Below are 23,981 nucleotides of genomic sequence, written 5' to 3'. Positions count from 1 at the left end.
AGGAATCAGATCGGCCCTGCGAAGGCACAAACGGCTCCGCAGCAAAGAGGGCTGAAAATCTTTAATGTTAATGGATTCTTCTTTCCATAGCTCCTCTTACACCGTGCGTGTGAGTGAGGTATGTTGTTATGGGGTGTGGGTATTAGTGGTTAAACCAAAAGGGTTTGAGTGGGCATGTTTGAAAAGAGGGGCTTTCCAGTAGCTCGCGTTGGAGCTCAGAGATGCAGACTTGTGCGAGCTCCCACAGCCTCAGGTAAGGGGATTGTGCTGCCAGTGGTGACAGCCTGATCCTGTCTTAAACGCCTGTATTATACTGACAAGATTACAGCACTACACTACATACTCGGGCTGAGATAGGCAGGCAGCATAGCCACAGCAAATAGCCTGAGGGCTCATTTATAAAATATAAAAATATTCTCTTTGACTTCAGCTTAGATGTCAATGGATGATCATTTCAAAGAAGATGATAAAAAAGGACAAAATCATATCTGTATCATTCATAGATTTAGCTTTTCATGTATTCAGCCGAATCCACCTTAATTGCCATTTTGCCTTACAAAAGTAAGGTGGAATGAGGTCTTGGAGCAACCTAAACGCCAGGCAGACGGAAAAGAAAAACAACAGTGATGCACAGACGGCAAACATGAAATAAAATTCCCAATGCGGTATTAAAAATAGAAGTGTATGTCAAATATTATCACTGCTAGAATATTAACAATAAAAAAGTTAGCATATTAAAGGATCAGTTGCTGTTGTCAGGTGCATAAGATGTTAACTTGGGTGACAGAAGCAATGATGTTGCTAATAAGAGATTCTGATTTAAATTCAGTATAAACTTCAGTGTTGATTCCTGCTCAGGGAGGTGGAGTAACAAAAGGATATTGCTTTAAGTAGAAGCGTTTGAATGTGTACTTTTCAGAGGGAAAGCGGCACATAGAGGGAATTTTGTACTAAAAAGGCTGATTCTGGAAGACGTCCACTTCATCTGGCTAAGTCAGACTGCTGAAGCCTCACATTAGCTTGGGCTGAACTTTCGAACGCATTCTGGCAAAGAATGAGGACTGTGGATATTGCGCCTAATCTCTTTTATTGGAATGGCTTAAAAAAAGGGATCTTTTCATCATCAATATAGGCAAAAGGCACCAAGAACACTTTTAATGCACATGTGCTTGTGAGCATTGGTATACCACAGACTGAAAAACAAAAATCTAACCTATCCTTTAAATCGTAAACATGTCCACATCTCGTCTGTTTGCACTCGTTTTCTACTGTGCATTTGTCCTTAATAAAAAGCAGCACAAAAAGTGTGTTTGCAATAGTCATGGTTGAGGTCTGGCGTGTGTGAGTGTGTGTGTGTGTGTGGAGGGGGGGCTCATCCTTTTTAACATTCATCAGATTGTGTTTAGTCAGAGTCCTGTTCCTTGCGGGTTCGGAGAGACACCTGTTCCTCTTACATCACAGAAATTTGGAGAAAGTCAATATCAGCTGCCAGTTCTGACACGGAGATAAGTTTTTCATAAACTGCTGCTCGGCTTTGCAGTCGAAAGTAAGCAGCAAAGTTGTGCTTACCTTTTGTAAATGAGCCCCCTGGCCTCTCATCACACTCAGCCAGAGGCTAACGTTACTGCAAGGCCTCAGCATTTAAATATTAACTGAGCGACTGGAAGAGGAGGGGGGGGGGGGGGGGGGGGGGGGGGCGAACCCTGACTTCTCACAAGTGTTGTGCACCATTAATATATATGAATGAAGATTTTACAAAAGAAAGAAATAACCCCCCCTGTGCAAAGGCAGGAGAGGCACATACCGTCAGTACCTGGTGACGTGAGGATGTGTGTGCAGGGTCGGGGAGGGGGGGTAGACTCACCTCAGGGACATTTCTCTTGAACTCCCTGCTCAGCTCTACCAGGTGCTTGTGGGAATGTTCGCTCTCCTCTTGTCGACCGGCCAGCTCAGACGCCACAGAGTTTAGCTCCCTCTACAAACACACAAAAGCGAGAGAAACGGTGAGAGGAAGCGAGTGGAGAGAGACGGCACTTTAGGGAGCCTGCCAACGCTCATCCAGTAAAGCTTAGAGTGTACATAAATAAAAATACACTGCTGAATATTAACAATGTAATCCTTCATGATCTCACAGCAGTAATACTTACAGCTAGCCCTGGCCCATAAATAATTAAGCCAAAATAAATCCAATGCCTACAGTAGCAGAAGGCCTTTTAGATAATCAGTATTTGAAATAATCAATACGCTTGCAACGGCTATAGAGCGTCAGTGAGGGAGTGGGGCGAGAGGGAGGGGAGAGAGAGGGGGGTGAGTCACGTGTAGAGACCCAATAACCTGACAAACACCCTAGCAAACAAATGGAGCTTCTTCCTGAAATGAAAGGCTGTTTTTTTTAAGCCCGGCCAAGACCTGATTCAAACATACAAATGCCTCGCTTGCTGTCGTAATTACCACAGGTCAGATCTATTTTCAGCCTCTTTTCAATCTCTCTCCCATCGCCTGCACCAATCTTTATATTGATCCACACAGATTTTCAATACATGACAGCAGCCTCCATAGCTTTAATCAAATTACCCTTTTGCTACAACAACAGGCCTGATCGCTATTCCATTAATGTCTCTGCACATTGGTTCTTTACATGTCTGTGTTATACGAAATGAGAGCTCCACCCCGGCAACGCGTCTGATCCACTATTCAAAGCTGTCTGTGTAGCAGGCCCTTCATCAGAACCTTGCATTCATGCTGGACTCAGCTGCACCACATGCCATCCGCAAATCCGATACTATCGATCAGTCATCCAATTCCCGGCTCTTTCAGCAAACAGAGAAAAAAAAGAAAAACAGATTCAAACTCGACTCTCCTGTGCCGAGCAGCGCTGGAGCAGACAACTGTACATTCACCTCCTCTTCATTTTGACTGTGATTCTCAGTAATTGATGAGGATCTTCTCTTGTAACTGCTAGGTTACAATATAAAAGTGGAGTAGGGGATTCAATTACCAGTGTGAATTTATATATGACGCCGGGAAATTAAATTGACTGTGTTTTAATTAATCTGCAGTCTTACTTAAAGGCAATTTAATAAATCATCACACAAAGAAAAAAAAAAGAGAGAAAGTGGAAGGGTGAAACTTCAACAGTGGCGGCCTCGTGGGATGGTGGCAGCCTGTCGGTCAGAGAAGTGGGCCGTTAATTGAAGGGCTGCTGGTTCAAGTCGCTGGATTGACGAGTCAGAAAGTGGCCAAAGTAGAACTGAATGTACAGTCTGAGGTGAGACGTGATGCAATAAGCTGGGATGCTGCACTATAACACTACACCTATAACAAGGCACCTGGCTTATACTCCCTTGGCAGTAAAGGTCTGCTGTGACACCGTCACTTGTGGACATTTAACTGTGACACTTTGAACTCTGTTGGCCAGGTAATACATTTCTACTGGCGACTATGGATTAATAAAGTTCAGAGAAAGTCCTCTAAGTGACACAATAAGTAAAACGGCACATGAGTGTTTTCTGACGTGGCACCCCCATCTGCAGGATGATGTCACTGGTCATCAGACTCGTTGGTAAAGGTTGGTCACGGTTAAAACAAATCAGCATCGAGTCTTGGGAGATACAAACAGTGGTTAACCTTTCGTGCCCACCCACACACCCTAGAGGTCACAGGGAAATATTAAGGAGTGAATTTAAAGGATAAGGCAGGCATTAGCTTATATTTTTGTCAACATATTAAATGAAAATACCAAACCAATCTTTGTCTTAGTCAGTCTCTCAGTACTTTCTCACTTCCATATCTTGTCTGTTTTTTAAAAAAAGGCTCAATAATTTCCTAAAACAGCTGGACACAACAGTTTTTAGGAGACGTTACTCAAGAAGACATAACTAGCGCATTTGGGAACTATTTTCAGCCATGGATTGATACACATTTGGTGCAGTCGTGAGTATGTACGTAACAAGGACGCTGTATGTGCAAGTGATTCTAAATAAACTACAGTGTTACAAAGACAAAACATAACAAAGACAGACGACATATCTTATAGATGTGGTTACCACCTCAGCTCCTCTCCTTGAAAAATCACAACAATCTACACTTTGTACCAAAGTACTCAAATGTTTAGGATATGTTTGGTTAGTGGGGAAATGTGCCATTCCTGGTGAATCGTCCTGTCACTGAAAAAGGCCATGGCTGTACAGGATAAGGCGACGGGACTTTATAAATTCCTGTTAGTCCTTACAGTCCATATGGGATGAGCCTTCCTGGAGATTAGAGAGTGGGCTTTCAGAAGCTGGCCAACCTCCACTAGATTCAAATGGCCCCAGACCGGCTAATCTTGCCAAGAGAAAATTCCTCTAGAAGTGACTTTGAGTGGATTTTATAAGTACTTAAGATATAACAGTGTGGTGATTCTAAGTCCGCCAGTGCTTCAGTGGCCTCGGCATAGAGCTGGGTTCACTTTTTATTGCAGCTCAGCTGATGGGAATGGTGAGGACTCATGCTGTATGCAAGCCAAACAGTGCTATCATAATGGCATGGTTATTTTGAAAGCACCCCCACAGTTTCTGGACCATTACGAGGGAGGGGAGCCTGGGCAACAGCCCATCAAATGAAACCCACTGTCTGTCTTTCTGGAAAGAAGTGAAGCAGAACAGACTGTTTGCTACTTTGGTTGTCTTGCTCAGATTGATGATGGGAGGAACTCCACAATGTAGTGTTTGGAAATGCTATCTCAGGAGACAAAAGACACTAAAGAAGATTTTTCCTCTGTCTCCTAATCAGATGTGATCCATTTCAACCTACAACCAGGGCACCTTTGAGATCTCTGATAAAATTCACTTATCTCCCTCTATTATGTTGAGCTGAATCCTCCATGAAATAATTTGCATGAACATGTAGATGTTTCTGATGACTTGAACACTTAAAACGGACAAAAGGAGAGTTCAACTCGCCATGCAAAGAGGAGCTTGTCGGTAATCATTTGACAGGTTTTAAAAAAGACGACTGGGACCAAATTTTCAGTGTGTGGCAGTCAGGTCAATACAGAGCTCCTGTCATTAAGCCTCTGCCAGTCAAACATCCAGCTATAATTGATGAGTTTCCCCTGGGGAGGGCGGAGCTGTCATTGGGACTGGAGAGACAGGAAAGAGGGATTTTCATCATGGAACCAGTCCTGGCGTGCTCAAGACATTCTGCGAGGGGAAAGCAATCTTGGTGGCTTCTGACTCAAAAACAAAGAGCATGAAACAAGTCGTTTATTGGCTTTAAGAGCATAGACCTGCATCCTATTGGCAGTCAGTAAATGCACTTGACGCTCAATGAACTGCTGAACACCAGGGAGGAAAAGCTGTGAAACCACAACTTGCATGTCCTTTAGATTACAAATGCAGGCTCTGCCCTTCTGGCACTGACCAACGATGGACCCTATCAGCATCTCTAGTGGAGCCCTCACATGCTCTGACAGGCAGCCATACATACTGCATTAACATGTCTCAGGTTTATGCAAGTGTGTTGCAGCAAAGACTGCAGGGAGTGGTCCCTTCAGACTCTATGGGGTGAGGGATAAACCAGGCAAGAAAAATGGAGACCAGCAGTGGCAACAAATCTGTAAAAAGACAAAGAACTGAGGATTATGACATAAGCTGGTTGTCAAGTATGTTGTGTTTCATTTAAATGATGGGAAGCAAGTTATGCCTATTGCAGGCAAACAGAGGGTAGAAAGTCTAATAATCACATCCAGCAAAGACAATGCTCCTGACGAAAATCAGGGCAGAGAGAGGCGCTGTAACAATCTTTGCAAGTGCAAATGTTTTAGGTAAAATGCGGGGCTCATTTATGTATTGTGTCGGAGCAGATGTGACATTGATTCATTAAACCTAGCTTGTCTTGATTACATCTGTAGCGGTAAGCTATTTTCTGGCCTTTCACAAAGACAACCCATGGTGGAAAATGTTGACAACTGGGAAAAAAAAACTACCTAGGTGCTGCAATGAGGTAGACTGAGTCAAAATCACTATTGTGTGCACTGGGCTTGGACAGCACAAATTAAAGAGGAAAAAATAGGGAGGAGGAGGAGAGAGGGGAAAATGCAGATGGGGTATTATTTTTCTTTTTGTATCCCATCTAATTGCAATCATAGGCAGATGTCTGAAAGTGTGACAGCATCAGCAGAATTGCTGCTGAGAGCACAGAATCTTTGTCTAAAAATAATCAGACATTCTGTGTGCTGCTGTTTGTTATAATGGTAATCGATGCTGGAGGCTTTGAATTCCATCAATTTATAGATCCACTCTGTTCTGCCTGGTGACTGTACTGCCTCACAACCCCCACTGCATACGCACACCGATGCAAAAAAACACACACACACACACACACTGGCACGCAAGGTCTCGCACAGAAGAGCGCACACGCGTGTGCAGAGACACATGTGCGCTGACATCCGCAGACGGGGGCTGCAGCAAGGCAGAGCGGGGACCAGCGTGTGATTAAGATAAGTGTAGTTTCCTTTCGTACATTCCTTGTCGCCTCCCATTGTCTGTGAGGCACAAGATTGTCCATAGCTGCCTCAGATTAGCCCTGCATCTCAGACGCCACATTTGAGGGGGGGCGGCTGATCAATAAATCAAATCACCACAATCAATGGCTTCAATCACTGCAGTCTAGTCTGGCCTCAACATTATTACTGGCAATCCCCCAAGCCATTGGGGTGGGGGTGTGCTTTGGTGCGGGGAAGAGCACACATTGGCGCCTGTCCATATGAAAGATCCAACATGAACTCTTATCTGGCCTTCTTGGGCTGAATATCAGTTAAGGGCAGAATAGACAGACAGTGTGTGTTTGTGTGTGTGTTGGACCGTCCAGGCCGAGGTAGCCGGGCGGGTGGAGCCTCTGACCTCCGCGACCCAGCGCCATGAACGTGAGCCGAGCACGCGGCCTCTGACAGGGAAGCAGTGTGGGGCTGCGATCACCTGGCATCTCCCTCCATCTGTTTACCGCCGACTGCTGCTCCTTCACTTTTACTGCTCCGATTCACACCACCAGCACACTGCTGTTAGACCGCGTCACACCTGACCACGTCAAATACTGTCTGCATATAATTCCGACAGTTTGTTTTAACTTGCTGCGAGTGCCAGGTGGGTGGAGTCTGCCCCACTGTGATTCAGAAAAGGTCAGTTGCCAGGTATGTCAATGTCAAAAAAAAGAAAAAAACCTACAAAACTCAAGCCAAGCATGATTCTGGATGTTTAGAGTAGCCAGTGTACTACTCGTCATTCTCCACTGGGGTTAAAAAGGACCCTAAGGCAGAGGTTCCCAACCTCTTTGATTCTTCTTGACCCAATAAGGTAGACTTTATTATTTTGGGAATTACTCTCATTAGCTTTTCTTGTCGAGAGTAAGATGAGATGATTGATACCACGCTCATATCTGACCTTTAAATTTGAAGCTACTGCAAGGAGGTTTTTACCTTAGCTTAGCATAAAGACTGAAAACTCAGCTAACCTGACACTCAAGAAATGTAAAAAATCCACCAAACAACACCTTTAAAACTCACTATTAACACAATATGTCTTGTCTGTTGAATCTGCCATGCTCACGAACACACGCTGAGCCCCCAGGAAGTCACTGCTCCTGACCAAAAACAACCAAAAATAGTTGTTTTTACACTTTTTTTTGTTCTAAACAAATGAGATATAATGAATTAATTAGTTAGCTAACTGGAAGCAGGCTAGCTCTTTCCCCTTGTTTCCAGCCTTTCTGCTAAGCTAACTCTCTGCAGGCGGTAGATGTACTTATTAAATTGGTTACTTAAGAGCATTTATCTTATCTTGCTTTTACTATAGCACCAGCCCCTCTGCTGCTGCTATGATACAACTGGCATCCGTCCTCTCATTTAACTGAGTTAAAGCGTATTTTCCAAAATGTGCAACTATTCCTTTAAAATCGAGCGACGTCTCCTTGTGACCCATTGTCAGTGGTCGCTAATGCACATGGATTATTTTCCAAAATGATTCGATTCAACTGAAAAGTGGTTATTTCAATCATTTTTAGAGGCTTGAGAGCTAAAACTGTCGAGCTATTTCACAACACAAAAGCAAAAATTAAATGAATGTTTAAAAAAAATGTATAGAAATTTGAAGAGCAAATGTTTTTGATCCTTCTGACTTTTCTTGCGACCCCCGCTGGGGTCCCGAGCCCCAGGTTAGGAATCCCTGGTCTACGGATTACTTGCACATTACGCCATTGTCCACTCTGCAACAGTAATACTGACTGCACAGTGCAGAAATATGTAGGTAGTGTATAGATCGTGAGGACTTACCAACCAGGAAAATCACATTTAATTTTGACACCTCTCTAAACTCTGGACTGGTAAGTCTGATAAATCATCCAAAATAATTAATCCCCAGTCAGTCAGGCTGTCTTCAAACGGCATGCTAAATCTTACAAAAGGAAGGAGAAGCGTGTGAGCGTTACAACCATCAGCAAAAGGTGTGACTGGTGTTGTCAGCCATTATTCGTCATACCCTGCTTCATTTAGAGAGTTTTTGGCGCCTGATGCACCAGAGCACAGCCTACTTGTCAACACTTCTCCCTCTTTAATTCCAACATGCACACTTGGACACACATGCGCACACACATTTCTTATTTCTCACTGATATACTGGTAACATCTTAGAATGATCAGGGAGGCTTTCACACAATCCTGTATCCACTCTCAATCCAAAGAATAACTTTAAATGTCCTCCTACTAGAAACTTCAAATTACAATCTATGACTGAATGCTCCGAACGAAGGCCAATTACAACACCTTATTTATCATCATTAAGGCCGACCATTGTTCTGCTCCTTTCAAACTCTGTGGTTACAATCAGGGTGTCTATTGTCATTGTGTGGTACATGCAGGGTGACTAATTACACAGTCCTATGATTCATTAGCAGACTAGTGGGTTGAAACCTGAGAGGAGACATGATAACCTCAGTCAGCCAAATGATCGGCTCAAATGGAGACGTGAATATGGAAGTGCGACAGGGAGGGTTCACGATAGGCGAGAGCATGAAAAATAGCCAATGCAGCAAAGACAAAATCCTTCCAAACTGAAGTTTTTTGGGGGTGACGCATAAGAAATGAGCAGAGACGGTGTCGAACTTAAACAATAATATTGGGGACAAGGTTTGTTTTCCTGTTTCCTTCAAAGCAGGAAGGAGGAGTGCACTACGGGGGACTTGTTTCTGTGAAGCTTCACCATTGAGGTCAGTTAGTGGGAGAGGAGGAAGGCTCCGAAGATGCAGCCATCACCACAATGGCCCACTTTCACCTGAAACGACGAGCTGGAGCGATGCAACACAGCTAACCTGCGATTGTTTATTCTCTCTTAAGAAATGTCAATCTGTTCGCTCTCAGGTGTGCTGCTCTTCCTCTTGTTTTTGTTGTTTTCTCCCCCCTACTCTCTCCGTTTTCCCTTGTCGATTGCAGCAAGATCAAAGCGACGCCGCTGGAAGAATCTGAATATTTCAGGTGTGGAGAGAGGGCTGCGTTTCACACCACCTGTGTAGCGCTGAGAGACAGGTCCCTCCTCTCGCTCAGACTCAGTTAGCGGGGCCCCTGGGGCCCGGCGACATAAACCAGGGCCACCTGTCTGAGAGCGGGAACACTCCTTCACCCTCCTTCTCTCCATCACACTTTTATTTTACACCATTTGAACCAAAAATAAATGAATCTAAATAGAGCGGTGAGAGTGGGAATAAAACCAGCGCCGACAACAAGCAGCTGAGAGCTTTGAGCGCCGTCACAAAGGCTCGAAGATCTGGCAGACGAATTCCGCTGCCGCAGAATGGGAGCAGCCACTTGAAAGGGCAGTTTATACATGAATCATTTTATAATTTGCCCTGTTCTGCCGCAGAAGGTAGCTCTCATATATTAAATGACGAGCCTGGTCAGGAGAATCGCCGGGATTATTTTCTGCCACAACGCGGCACACAGCGCCGAGCGGGTCTGCGAGATGATTCTCATCACATCATCAGGGCTGCCATTTCTGACCCAAAGCAAATAAAAAGCCTCCCCGATGTCCGCACCAGCCTTAACAAGTTGATGTAGCTGCCCTCCTTGGAGGGCCGTGTGCCTTGACATGTGTGCATGTGTAAGCACTTGTGCAAGCGTGTGTGTACGTGCATGCGTGTGGACGTGTGTTCAGGGGGGCGTGGAGCAGGTTCCACACTACCAGTTCCCAGCCATGTCTCTCAAAAGGGCCGTAAAGTCTTTACAGCAAATTCCTTACATTCATCTGTGTCAGAGCACTCGGCACACATTAGGCGTTTACACGGGAGGAAACACAATCTATTTGATGCTACACTGCCCACACGTCCAGAGCCCTCCTCCCCACGCTGGAGATTCACAGTGTTTAACTTCCATTTCATATTCCGAACAGGCAGGCAGACAGGCAGGCAAGTGCAGGGAATGGACTCCATCTTGCTGTAAATCAGCATTTAAACACTGGGCTAAATGTAATCTGGAAAGAGTCAACAAGAGGCCCTCGCATTACGCTGCTCAAGATATTTGTTTTTATTTATTCTGGAATGTGCAATTGATTTTTGTTGTCCCCCCCTAATGATGTATGCAAACGGTGAACCGAAAAAAGTCACACTTCATTTTTTTCCCCGGCTGCTGCTGCTGCTGCTCCCCATCTTTTAATATCAGTGGTGCTTATGAGAACAAGTGGAGGTTAATCTAGGGAGCGGGTCATAGCCAGCCGGCTCTTTGTAAATGTCAGCTGGGAGATCCAGGCCTCTCTTATTACCACACTAAACCAACAAGGCTGACGGCTCCAAGACGGATGTGTGACTTGGAGGTGTCTTCCCCCCACTTCTCACCGGCATCACGGACCAACCCCAGCACAGAAAACCTTATTAATCAATCGATTTATCGCCATAAATCAGGCCAGGCTTTGATTGTATCAGCAAGTCAAGCGATCAATCAATTAGTCAGGACCTAGCGGCCCAATTTGCCTAAAGAAAGATGAATGCACCCCCACATCATCCATTTGGTTGTCCGTTTACCCATCAAACACGGCTGCTGTTGACTCGCAAGCCCAACATGCATCCTTTTATCGATTTCTGCAGATTAAACTTGCAAAGGAATCAAAGGACACTTAACTGAGTGGGAATAATTCAGACTTTTTCATTTGTAGTGAAGTGTGTTCTGTGCTCTCCTTTGATAGCGTTGCCTCATATCATCAAAACAACAAAAAGTAAATATTAAAATACAGAATACAGAGCTCTTATGAGTGATCCAGCTGAGTGAAGCGACAGCTACAGAGTATGATGCTTCAATGTAACTGGACCCACTCTGAGAAAAAAAGGCCACAATGGGACAAATGGTAGATTATTATCAGTCAACCCTACCCAGGTTTATATGGCAAGGCAAGGGGGATCGAGGGGGGCTGAGCAAGGAAACAGCTGGATGAACAAACTGTGGAAAACATATGTATAATGACATATTTGTTTCATATTTTATCCCAACTGTGAATTCCAATCCACATTCTGACACCAGCTGCCTCGGTCCAATGCCTCCCATCTGCAACTCGGTGTCAGGATGTCTCGGAGGACGGGATGGGGAAACTTTGGGGACGACAAAAACCGACAGGAGCAAGTAGAGCACGACAGAGTGGGCTGCCGGAGCCTTGGCGTGCTTCTCCCCCAGCGGCAGGTTGGAATGTGGCAGACTGCGGAGCTGCTGTGGAGAGGAAAGAACACCGGGGGCTCCCCGGGGAGAACGTCTGTGGTGGGATTAGAGCCCCACCAGACCTGGTTCTGCTTCACACCCTCAGACCCTGCTGTGTTACAGCTAAGGGGGCCGCCGAGCTATCTGCGGGGGCTTTACAGTTCTGCCCAATCTCCCCAAGCCTCACCATGTAATTAGAGATAAAGACAGAGGGCTCAGCTACTCAACCTCAATTCTCCCGGCTTCACACAAGGCTGCCCACCCATAGCCCCCAGAGGAACCCCGCGACACTGCCACTACACCAGCACCTGTGTATGCTAGCTAGCTACAAACCCCATCATCCCCCATACAACTGTTCCACAGACTAAACATGTGAGACAGTACAAGGTACGGCACATGATCATGATTGATTGGCGGTCGAATATGAAGTGTCCTGCCCTCGCTGCACCACGATTCGCTACAGCAGTGTGCTTTTTCTGACGCCATAGTCCTGCATCATGTGTGTCGAAGAGGCTTCATATTGCAAAAAATTCTCAGGTAAACAATAACCACAGTAAGTAAGTAATTTTTCTTCATATCTCCCTCCCCTAAAACTTCATCCAGGCAAGGGGGAAAAATTTAGAGGATAAGGCAGAGGAGGAACTCTCGACTATATTCAAGAAACACAAAATTATACTATGGAGGGATCCATTATTCATCTCAGATACATTTTTCATTTAAGAGTGGGCTGGATATGAGCAATGATGAATGCATCGCCCAGGATGCAATTTGTATGTAAAATAACAGAAGATTACAGAATATGTTTTAAGTGCAAATGCAGTTTGTTGCCATCTAAGTAGAAAATGCATTCCTACAAAAAGGAATAAGACCTGAGCCCCATGATGCCGCCTCATAAAATCACTTAGCCTATAGCTAGGCCCCTCGCCAGTATTTCTAAAGGGTCACAACGAGAGGCTCAAGTGATGAATGAGCCGACCGGAGTAGATTTTCATTCACATAATATACACTACCTTTTGGCAGGCCATTTGAAGATGTGGGATAAGTAAAGCGAATAACTAAGGCTAATTCAACTTACATGCAACTCAGCAGCACATTTCCTTGAAATCCACCCTTCTGCAGTGAAAACACGGAGAGCTCTTGCAGGCTGCACACTGTTAGATACATGTCTACGCACAAGTGCACACGAACATACTACAGTGTTTCGCTGCCTGCCAGGCATCCACATGTTCCTCTCAGGACTCGCTCTCTTCTCATCCTCATCAGCTTCACTCGGTGCACACCGTTTCAATTCAGTGCCTCTCAAAGACACACAAAGAGCCTTCCCCTCCACTCACAGTACAAAGATTGAATACAGCCTCCTAACACAAGACATGCCCACCACAGAGCATGTAATACAACTCATTACTGGGCACGCAGGGTGCAGAGGGCTGCGATGGGAGAGACAAGCACAACGGGGAGAGAACGGGGGGCCCTCACACCAACATCTCCATCTTTCCTCGCAACTAACACAGCTCTAAAACCAGCCTTAATAACTAAAGCAATCCGATTGATTTTTGGAGGTTCTCTGAAATAAGTCTTATAACAGTGGCGGAATTGAGGGGAAAACCAGAAATACTTTTAACGCTTTAGGTGAAAGTTCCACAGGGCCTGCAGGCCTTTGGACGTCACTCGTAACACGATGGATAGCATTCAGAGGTTAATTCAGGTCGGAATTGCAGCTTCCCCTCATGCCTCTACTAAACTGTGGTTGACCCACAAGCAAACTGTGTCCAATCACAAAGAGGCAGGGGGACAGAGTATGTGGGTCAGCCACATTGATCTCAGCCCTCCACTGCATGGCTCTGGGGTCAGGTTTTCATGCGCCGACATGAGGACACTAGGGTTGGTTTGGTGCACATGTAGGCAGAGAGGGGAAGCTGTGTTTGTAAAAACAGGGAGAAGGAGAAGGATGGCGAATCGGCTAATCCACCACCCCACACACACTCATGAACCTTCCTTAACCTCGGGGCAATCGCATGACCCGAGGCAAAGCATTACACACATTAAAAAGACATGAACTTCAGAGCACTGGAGTTTCAAGCACGCAATCAATGGGGCCACAGGTGCAAACATTTTCTGCACCGCCAGTGGAATGCCCTTTTTTTTTTTTTTTTTTTACCCCTCCCAGGATTACAGTGGAACCAGTTTTTGCACTGTGCTCATGTTAATGTCAGCAATAATAAAGACCTGCAGCACAAGAAACAATAAAAAATGAGCCCGAGCTGGAGACGGCTTTTGGAGGTGGGCTGGAAACGGAACGGGGAGTCGGGAGAGAGGGCAGGATGTGAGGAGTCTGTCAACTTCTCCCTGTCTGCTCCTGTGTTCGCTCGCTTCAGACTGAGGGGAGCAAATGGGCCTAATTCACACTGGCTGTGTGTGAGTGTCTCTGCTGTCTAGCAGCGTGAGCGGGAATTAGATCTATGGTTTGTAGCCTTCATCCCTTCCCAGACAGACTTGTTCCGGCTCAGAGGCGCTGCCTAATCCGCACCTCTCTCCCGCTTGCACTCCCGGAAAATGACTTCACACAGCTGCCTCAAACGCCCAACGCAGCAATTCTCGTTTGACTGAACCCCCCCCCCCCACTAAAAAAAAAGCCTCAGCAGACCTCCCATAGCTCATTTAACATACCAATTCCTCTCCAAAGCCCACCCTACCCCCTCCTCAGAGATGAAAACAACAAGGAAAACAACTACAGCCCTGCTTGATAATTTAAGGGCCCTTTTCTCCAGAGAGTTGTCAAAATCAGCAAAGACAGCAGACCTACCCTGGTTGTGCAGTGGTGAGCAGCTGGCTTTAAAAATATATGTATGTCCAACTATTAGGAACCAGGTAGGACATTCATGAAGCCGCACAGGTTTTTCCATCACCTCGGGGTGTCCGGCTCCTCTGCACACTCGCCGCATCCATCCACCCATCCCACCAAGAGGAGGAGAAGTGAATTAAAGTGAATGTCAATTCACAGCGAGGACTCTGGGAACACAAAGCCAAGTGAGTTCTCACATTAAACCCCACATCTTGGCCAGGTGGTTTCTTCTAGTTGTTGTCAAGGACACAATCATACCAGATAGACTGGGCTGCGAGAGGGCTGCTCCCAGGCACACTGGCTTATTTGGGTCATACAGGGTAACACTGGATAATGGCAGCGCCACTCAGACAAACACTCCAGCCTTGAGGACAGGAAACCGGGAGAGGTCCTTCTTATAAACCAAAGCCTACCTAATGGCTTTCATCTGTTTCATGAATACAACCACCTACCAGTCTGCACCACGAAGCCTTGCTGCACTTCTTCACTTTTGTCCTTGTTCTCAGAGCAACTATGAAAGTGATTTCCAGATCTTCAAGTGCCATTTTGGATGTCTGGGGAAAGTTAAATTAAGTGTAAAGTATTTCACGACGGAAAAAGTAAAACGGGCAAACAGTTTTCCCCATGTGCTCAAATTGAAGCATTTATAAGCAGTCAACTGATGCTGCGAGAAATGCAGTGTAGTTCTCAAGAACTCCTTAGGCAGCAGTGAGAAACAAGTGATATTACAAGAAAAGGAGAATGATTAAAGCCTAATATGGCATAGTAGAGAGGGGAGAGAGAGGTGATTTATCCCTTCACGGCCTTTTGACACTAAATTAAACTGTTGAGTCCATTCCCCCGTGCCAGCTAGTTATCTTTCCAGGCTAATTTAACACTATAATTTACATTCCATATAAAATACATCCTGATGTGGTGCTGTCAAGGCCGTACATCATTTGCAGAGAGTGCTCCAGTTTCAGTGAAAAGGACAGAATTAGATCATATTCATGATGCAATTAAACACTTCAGTGGGAATCGATGTAAAACCGATGAGCCCTGAAAACAATGCATATGGCTGAGAACATTAGAACACATTACCTACCCTTGGATCCCTCGCTCCACAGACGCAATTTAAAATCCTCCACCACTCCACTCTCCGTCTCTCCAGATTCATAACGCACAGCGATAATAAATGAATTTTTCACAAAATTATTCAACTACTAAATTGCCCATGGTAACTGAGTATCAGATGAAAGTGATGTGAATTATTAAGTAGGGAAACTGTTTGTTCTCACCATGGGTGTAATAATCGGCCAAATGAGGAAGAGAAGGGGCGCAAGAGGGGCAGGTTACAGTAAAGGGAGATCTCATAATAAACATCAGTGTTGATGTAAAAATGGGAAAACTCTGTCTGCCGCCTGGGCCTCCAGCTGGGTTGATGGTATCGACCAATTTCCCCAGGGCGATAGTGTGGGTTTTCTTATGGATACAGAGAGGAGAACATTACGAGGCATTGCTGCACATTCTCATGTAAAACTGGCAACAGGCCCTCTGGAGCTGGCAAACCACTGCAACAGACAACCAGTGTTACACCACCTCACCACATTTTACATAATCAGACAGACAGCGCAGCAGACCACACACTCACACCGCTCCACTCCAGATCACATCAACTACCTGTCACACTCCTCTCCACAGCCATCACACTCACATCGATGGGCTTCGAGCCACATATGAACAAAAACGCACACGCTCATTGCAAAGCAAACTTTCCTCAGCCCAGTTTGAGGTCTCATTTTCATTAATCACCATTTTCCTTTTCGATTCTTCCCACCAAACACGTTTTCATTGTCGATGCCCAAACGTGTTGATGGTAAGAAAGTAGACAAATGTGATGAAATTCAGAATTTAAGAGCCATACAGGGGGCAGAGGTGCAGCAATTTGTAACCATTTCTGACAGGATGAGTTGGCCTCTCCAACTGAAACAGTAATTATGCTTAATGGTCCTTTAATCTGTCCATCAGGCAGGAGGTGAGCAGCCAGGTCAGCCTAAAGTGCTCCAGGCGTCACAGTGTGTCAGGGTACAGTCAGAGGGGTGAAGTGCTCCACGAAGAGTGCCAGCGACGCTCGCTTCAGCACACAACATCAGCAGGCTGCAGGACACAGGCCTCCCTCCAACACACACATTAGTCAACACATCACACACCTACTGACTGTCTCCTGCATAAAAATGCTCACAACTGGATAAGCAGGAGGCGAGCAAATGAGCGAGGAGCGGTGTGGGCACCTGACAAGTTTGAGATAGGAAATCGTGATCATCCCGGATTGGATGACTGACGCTAAACTCGGTTCTGTGGTGAGAATTCTGAACCGCGGTGTCCAGCTGGTGCCCTGGCACGCTGCCACCACCATTAATCTGCAACTCCGAAAGTGGTTTTCACAGAACAGCGACCGACGACGTTGGGGTTGGAGTTTAGCTAATTCCAGTTCACATTAGAAATCCCAGGTCATGTCCCGTACATACCTCGACAGTCACGCATGTCTGGGCGCCCCTATACACGGACAAAGCCGGGGTGGAGAGAGCATTCCAAGCAGAGAGATGGCACTCGGTCTACCCCAATAGTAATAGCAAAGACACAGGGTCCATACCAAAACAAGGGTGAACAAATAGTACCTTTGTACCCAGAGTCATTTGCACCCAGCTCAGGCGCCTGGCTATCGCAGAGCCCGGCAGATAGAGCTCCTAGTCCCAGCTCTGCATCTGCACTTGTGCTGTATTTGTTATCTCGGACAAGTATTCTCCCTCACCGTTTCAGTGGCCAAATAGAGAGGGGGGAGAAAACGAATCACTCCTCGACCTACTCCCGTTGTTCCCTCAGCTGTCAACACTTCTCACAGACTTCACCCCCGCCTAGCCACATCGATACAGAGAAGTGACTGCCGTTTGCTTTATGATTGCCTTGTTTTATTCTCTCGGCCTGGCTTTTTCTCAGCCCTCGCAGCTCTAATCAGACCGCCCTGCCTGGACAACAGAGCCATTGTCTCTTTAAGTGAAAGAGGCAGTGGATCAGTGAATCCCTTTCCATTTTCCCGCTTTATTAGCCCAGCGGCACACTACTGTTTATACTAGTGGGTATTCTGTGTTTGCTGAGAACAATTACAGTGTGACAAATGATCCGTCAATGCCATCTATCAGGCCAGAACTGACAGGAATCCTATAGACAGGGCAGCCATTCGTCCCCCGCTCCCCATCTCTGGGGTCCCATGCTTTAGTATCCATGACAACGTGCAAGCCACTTGCCACGCTTGCCACTTCACAGTGAGAGATGAGCGCCCGTGAGTGGCTTTGAAAATTAGCCTTTGACACCCCGTGTTCCACTGCGCTCCCACCCTCCTAGCCTACAGTCCAGCCCCTTTGGGGGGCCTCCGCACAGCCCCAACCCTTTTTCACATTCAGGCTCTCACAAACACAAAGGCAGACACATAGCTAAGGCGCTGCAATAAACATACCTCTGCTGGTCTCAGTTTTATTGTGCGTGAGCTATAAGATTCTCAACATTAACGTCACGGCTACATTACCTATCCAGCGATGGAAAAGACAGAAGCACCAACATGGCCAACATCCATAAAATAGGTTGAAAAATAAAATAGGTGAGATAGAAAGGTTGAGAAGTGCCTGAATGCACATGAGCTGTCAGCGCAATATCAGACAGAGCCAACTGTCTGACCCCTCCTTCTCACATTTCATGAATTATTTCCTGAAACATTATGTCTCTCTCTCTTTCTTTCTCTCAAAAAAACCCCAACAACTTGATAAAATGCTGGAAAGTATTAGTTTTTTAGCCAAGCAGCAGCAGTTCGCTATGCCTCACCTTTTGGCTCAGCAGTACAGGAAAGTTGGGTGAAGTGGGAAGGGACTTAAATGTATGTGCAGTACAGGTCAGACTGGAAACTCTTACTGCAATATATTCAAGAATATCAGGAGGTCAACGTTGGAAACATGCATAAAATGCTCAAATACGAATGCAAAAACACTTGCAGACTTACCAAATCACAAGTTAAGTATGAGAGATGTTGTGGGCCAAGCTACGATTCCCATTTGACTCCCAGACACACCTCTTTGGGGTTGTGTTTATGCCATAAACTACACTTGGCAGCTGAGGATCATATTACTACCGTGAAAGAAACAAACAAAGCTGTGCAAACGTGGTGCACTGTCAGAAGCAACGGTTTTACGGCTTGTGATTAATCATATTTGGAGAAACATTAAAGGGAAAGGAGGAAACTGGCTCCAGCACTAGGAGGTAAGGGTGTCAACTGATATAACCCACCACTGACATCAAGCAGAGCCAGCTAGCTCATTGATGTGGCAGCGTCTCATTTTCACCAGTTTGGAAGCAGACAGTTTTGCAGCGCCTTGCGGTTCTTAATTATCTTCCGACTTTGTCTAATTCAATCAACACAACTCAGATCTGGCTGCGAAATGGCACTCACATCCCCTCAAGCTCAGCAAGTCAAAAAACACTGAATAAGTGGAACAGTCAAACTGACAAAATGGCATAGCACATGAGAAATAACTGCTATTTTATCTCCCGGGCTGAGACCTCATCCACAGCGGAGGGGATGAGGGGAGGCTGAGAGAGCAGCCAATCAGCTTTTTGTTTTAAGCTACAAGGCTGCGTTCAGGGGGGACACAGGAGTTGACTGCTTTGATGACGCTGCAGATGCTGCCTTGCTGAGCAGCGTGAGGTCACTCTGTTAGCCGAGACTCTTCAGGTCCCTCGCTCAGATGCTTCCCAGCGAACTTAATATCCTGTTAACACAATGGCATCTAACTACGATGTCAGGACGGGACGCTGTGTCACACAGCTTCCTCACAACTATACATTTTTAATAAAGTACAAGACCAAACATGCCAGCGACTTTGTGGGCACGTGCACACAGCCGCACGCAGAATTTAAAGGTCATTAGGGATTAAATTGTTTGCCAATTTGCAGTCTATCAAGTGAGTGACATAATGAGAGGCGGTGGGATGGCTGAGCCCATCCCACCAAAACCCTTTTCCACACCGCCACTATTCCCACCCATTCGCCTCCCATCTAATTCCGAGGGCCACAGCATTATTAGGTTTTGACATTATTAGCTGAAATAGCAGAGAGGCCCTGCTGTCATTATAAAGCCTTTACTTTCGTGCTGACTGCCAAATCTGTTTTGCACTAGCTACAGACTGCCAAACCCAACAATGGCAGATTAGTGAAGCCCTTCTCCTGTTGCAGCAGAGGTTAATATAAAGTGACAGGGCTAAGTCCGCTCCGATTAAGTATGCTGAGAGATATTACGGCAGTTTGTTACATCAGATCGTTATTGGATTAAACAGCATGCACAACAATGAAAGTTTAATTTTAATTTTCAGCAGGAATATAAAACAGGCCCTGAGAGCGCTCCTGTCAGAACAAAGGCAGTATTACAATACCTTCTTGTTTTTGCTTCCCCCTTTTGCCATTACTGGAGTGGCAGACATGAGAAAAAATGATGGTAAGTGAGGATGTCAACCTTTAGATTTTTTTCTCCCTTAGGTTAATACATTATTTATAAGCCAACAACATCCAACTGCACATTATAAACGAAGATTTGGTAATCTAAAACATAAGGAGATACAGTAGGTATCAAAAACAGGGCGGTTTAATTTCCCTGCCCCCCGCTGTTTATTGGTTTGGTCATCTACCGCTGTGCTGCATGCAGCGGGAGCCCAGTTGGCCAAAGCATTGTTAGCTCTGCAAGAGGTCACTGCACCTGACCAATAAGCTGATATTAATCCTCACAGAGTCATCCATTAGCCTGTCCAATTTTTATGACCCTCTTCTTTATTAGATGAGCCATCAGCTGTCCATATTTGGCAGAAATATGGACTTCCTCATCTGGGCTCCAACACTCCCATCTTCCCAGAAGGTGTTGGTGTGCTGGGCCAGGTAGAGTGAACCTGAAGCCCAGCCAGGGGAGCGGGGTGGGGGGAGCTGAATCTGCCAGTCTCCTGGGGTATTCCCCACTGTCCCGTTACCTCCGATAAATCTCAGTGCTTTACGATTAGGTACATAAAATGAGTCATAGATCTGGACGGTAAATAAGAGCTTGTCAGTGGGGCTGACGCCAGGCCCAGCTCCTCCTCCACCTCCTCCTCTGCCAGATAGTCCCTCTGTACCCCGGCCATCAGACTGCTGCTATTGAGCTGGGGCTAAAAAGGCTCCAATAAATAAGCCTGATATTTCCCTCAGGACGTCTACGGTGCCACCCTGAAGCACACTTGCATACACTGAACAAACAAAAACGGCCAGCATCAGAAACAGGACTGTCTGGATGCTAACTGTTTTATTTCTTGTTTTTAAAAACGGTATTGCGCTCTGTGTTTGTAATTACTTCTCTCAGATAGAAAAGCCAGGAAGTCGATGGATCAATCCATTTCAAGTATATTCAAACTATATGCTGGACTCCTAGACACTGATGTCTTTTAATGGACCTTCAATCCATACTTGCAATTAAGCATGCAAAATCTCCCATTAAGTAACTCCACTTACAGTGTATTTACTCTGGTGCTGTTTGGGTGTTTTTCAGAGTCCGTCTTCTGCGAGGCTGAGAGAACAGCGCCGAGATGACCTGAGGGACGAGTGATGGTCTCCAAATGCACTAACACAATGATGGACACTTCCTCTGCAGCGCCAGCTAATCATTGTTGCAGATTCGTTTACACTGGTCCAAAATGACTCCCTGAATGACCGCCTTTGCATATTAAACAGACAAACAGACAATAGGGACACGCTGCTGGAGGACACGAGAGCAGCTAAACACCAACAGTGTCGTGATAGTCTGGGGAACAGTAGACTCATAATACTGTATGTACAAATGGGAATCCAGTAGCTGATTGATAGCATATTAAACAGAATTGTGGTACTGCCTATCCACTGCACATTTTGACAAGGCACCTGCAAAACTGTTTTCAACATACATCAGCACCTATTCAGCATAACTGCATATAAAGTGCACTGCATCTCACTATAACCAGAAAAAGAGGGCTATCAGGAGAAAGTCTGAAGAGGAAAGTAGAGAAAGTGCATGGCTACAGGCATGCAATCAGCAAAGAATTCAAAATCTCGCCCAGTTTATACAGTTCTATAATCAGAGAGAAAAGAAGGAAAACAACGCCATTGGCACAGCAGAGGAGAAATTCAAAACATTTTCATTAGTGAGCAAAAAATAAAGTTCTCCTGAGTGGAAGCATTGCTTCTTTTTGCACAAGTCTGACGCTTAAGAAAGAAGATTAGATGGAGGACAGGGGTTTTTATGTCAGGTCTGAACTCTGCAAAAGCCTTTCTTACAAATTAGTTACACCATCTGATTTATATTGTTGTTCAAGTGTTTCATCCATTGTCAGTCAGAAACTGGGGCACCAAAAATATGACGCAAACATAAAGATACGATAAATAATTGTAATTGAAGTGATTTAACAGAATCATGCAAAAATGTACACTTTGTTTTACAGTTTACTTTTCCTGATTTGCTTCCAGACTGAAAATATGGTCATTGCCATTCATGAGTTTCTGATTTTATCGCAGACTTATACTTTATTCTCAATACTATAAACTAACAATATCTTTCCACTGAGGTTAAGGATTATTTACCAGTCCACTCATGACTGCACGGGGGGGCAGACACATGGAAAACTTACTCACACTGGTGTTAAGCAGTAGTATCTCAACGTGTAATCACGTCTATGTGTATCCTGTATGCCATGATGCCAACATTATGTCATATACTGCAGTCATTATGCCAGTTAGGGTCCTATATGGAAACAGGATAATATTCACCCTTTTGTGTTGCTATGATTTTAAAGTGTCTCATGTTGGCTGATACCGTGACACGGCCATTGCTTTAAGTATATCTATCTGTATATATACAGTGTGCACTGTATCTATCTATGTACTGCATCTATAGGAGAAAATATCAGGACAAACCAATTACAAACCCGATGCCAGCCCCTTCTAAACGATATTATATGTGGTCACTGTTCAGCTAACTATGTTGCTGCTTTTGGTCACCTGCTCCACCTGCTAAGATCTGTGTTCATGCCCTGTAAATGGGATCTGATCTTCCTGGCTACAGTCTACTGTTTTAATATCCTTGTAGCTGGAACCTTCTGTTTATTTTATTTCAACGTTTCCATCACTGCCTCAGAGTCCTTCTGTTGTATTGATCTATATGTCATCTGCTCAGTCTTTCATCTTTCATGACTATGAAGCGATCTGTTTTGAAAAACGCTATACACATACAATACTATAGTATAACTACAGTTATTATTAGGGATCCATGCAACTCTGTTGTTTTGCTTCATTGTCTTTGTGCTCATCCGTCTTCCTTCTCTAAGTGTCCGGACCAATGACTAGATGTAACCTGGCAAACGAACGCTTCTGCATTTTGGCCAATAACTTCTAAACAGCTTGGCATACAAATATTTCAAAGAAATAGAAGCAAATTAGTTTGCACATAATGACGATGATTTTAGCATTTTTTTAATTGCTGAAAAACTCTTCTATTGCCCTCCTAAACAACTGACACAACCATCTACCATCTTTATGTTGCTTTGACTCAGCATCATTGAAAGTAACTCTGGAAAAGTCTAGTACGTATGACAAATAATCTGACCTCTCATTAGTTTTACTGAGTATCGTCTTGGGGACTAATATCCAACCCAATTTTGTAACATTTCAAATGCGCGCACCACTAAGCATATTCATAGGTCCATGATAGTTATCTTAATGCAAGAGTTTAAGCAAATATGGAAAGACACAATGTAAAAACACTTGGCCAATATCTGGCCCCCATCTTTCATGCACGTCCAGCTCTGTGCCATGGAAACAGAAAAAAATGTGCAAACTAAGGTTCAGCTTGTACTGTAAACGATGCAGTTTAAATTGTTGCATGTGTTATGTGCGCTGTTTTGTAATATCTTCATTATTTCAATCAGGGACAGATCTGAAGTCAATGAGATTGCTTAAAATCATAAGAACAAAATACGACTGTTTCAGCTTCTGTTTGGATCATTAAAGCTGCAGACATTTTCTTCGATAGAGTATGAGGTGCTCTACAGTACCAGAGACACTGTCACACACGCAGCATGTCCATGTCGGGCAATTCAAACATTCATAAGTCTGCACATTTTTAGTGTTCTGCTTTCACTTGTGAGTTGTGGGTGACATGAAAATATCTTTTAAGTAGCATGGAGTAAGTGATATTTTCTATTTGCAATTTTAATTATGTTCGTGTTGTCATATTATTGATTCATCTTTTTGACTTGGATATATTGATTTAACCTCATCAGGACAGAACATTATTGATTTTATACCGCATCCCACCATTTGACCTTGTTTACTGAAACATTTCACTGTTTGAAAAGGACAC

At 44.9% G+C, this 23,981-nt stretch overlaps 1 protein-coding gene across 1 annotated transcript in view; it reads right to left on the bottom strand.

Annotated features, from left to right (window-relative positions):
• cux2b (cut-like homeobox 2b) overlaps positions 1-23,981 on the bottom strand; it is an 80,094-nt gene that overhangs the window by 44,670 nt on the left and 11,443 nt on the right. The window contains exon 2 of the mRNA XM_041937965.1: positions 1,865-1,975. Within this exon, the coding sequence (XP_041793899.1) occupies positions 1,865-1,975 (111 nt within the window). The remainder of the gene's footprint in view (positions 1-1,864; positions 1,976-23,981) is intronic.

Source organism: Chelmon rostratus, chromosome 5 (assembly GCF_017976325.1).
Source record: "Chelmon rostratus isolate fCheRos1 chromosome 5, fCheRos1.pri, whole genome shotgun sequence".
In the NCBI taxonomy this organism is placed as follows: domain Eukaryota; kingdom Metazoa; phylum Chordata; class Actinopteri; order Chaetodontiformes; family Chaetodontidae; genus Chelmon; species Chelmon rostratus.
This window is presented reverse-complemented; position numbering and strand designations above follow the sequence as displayed.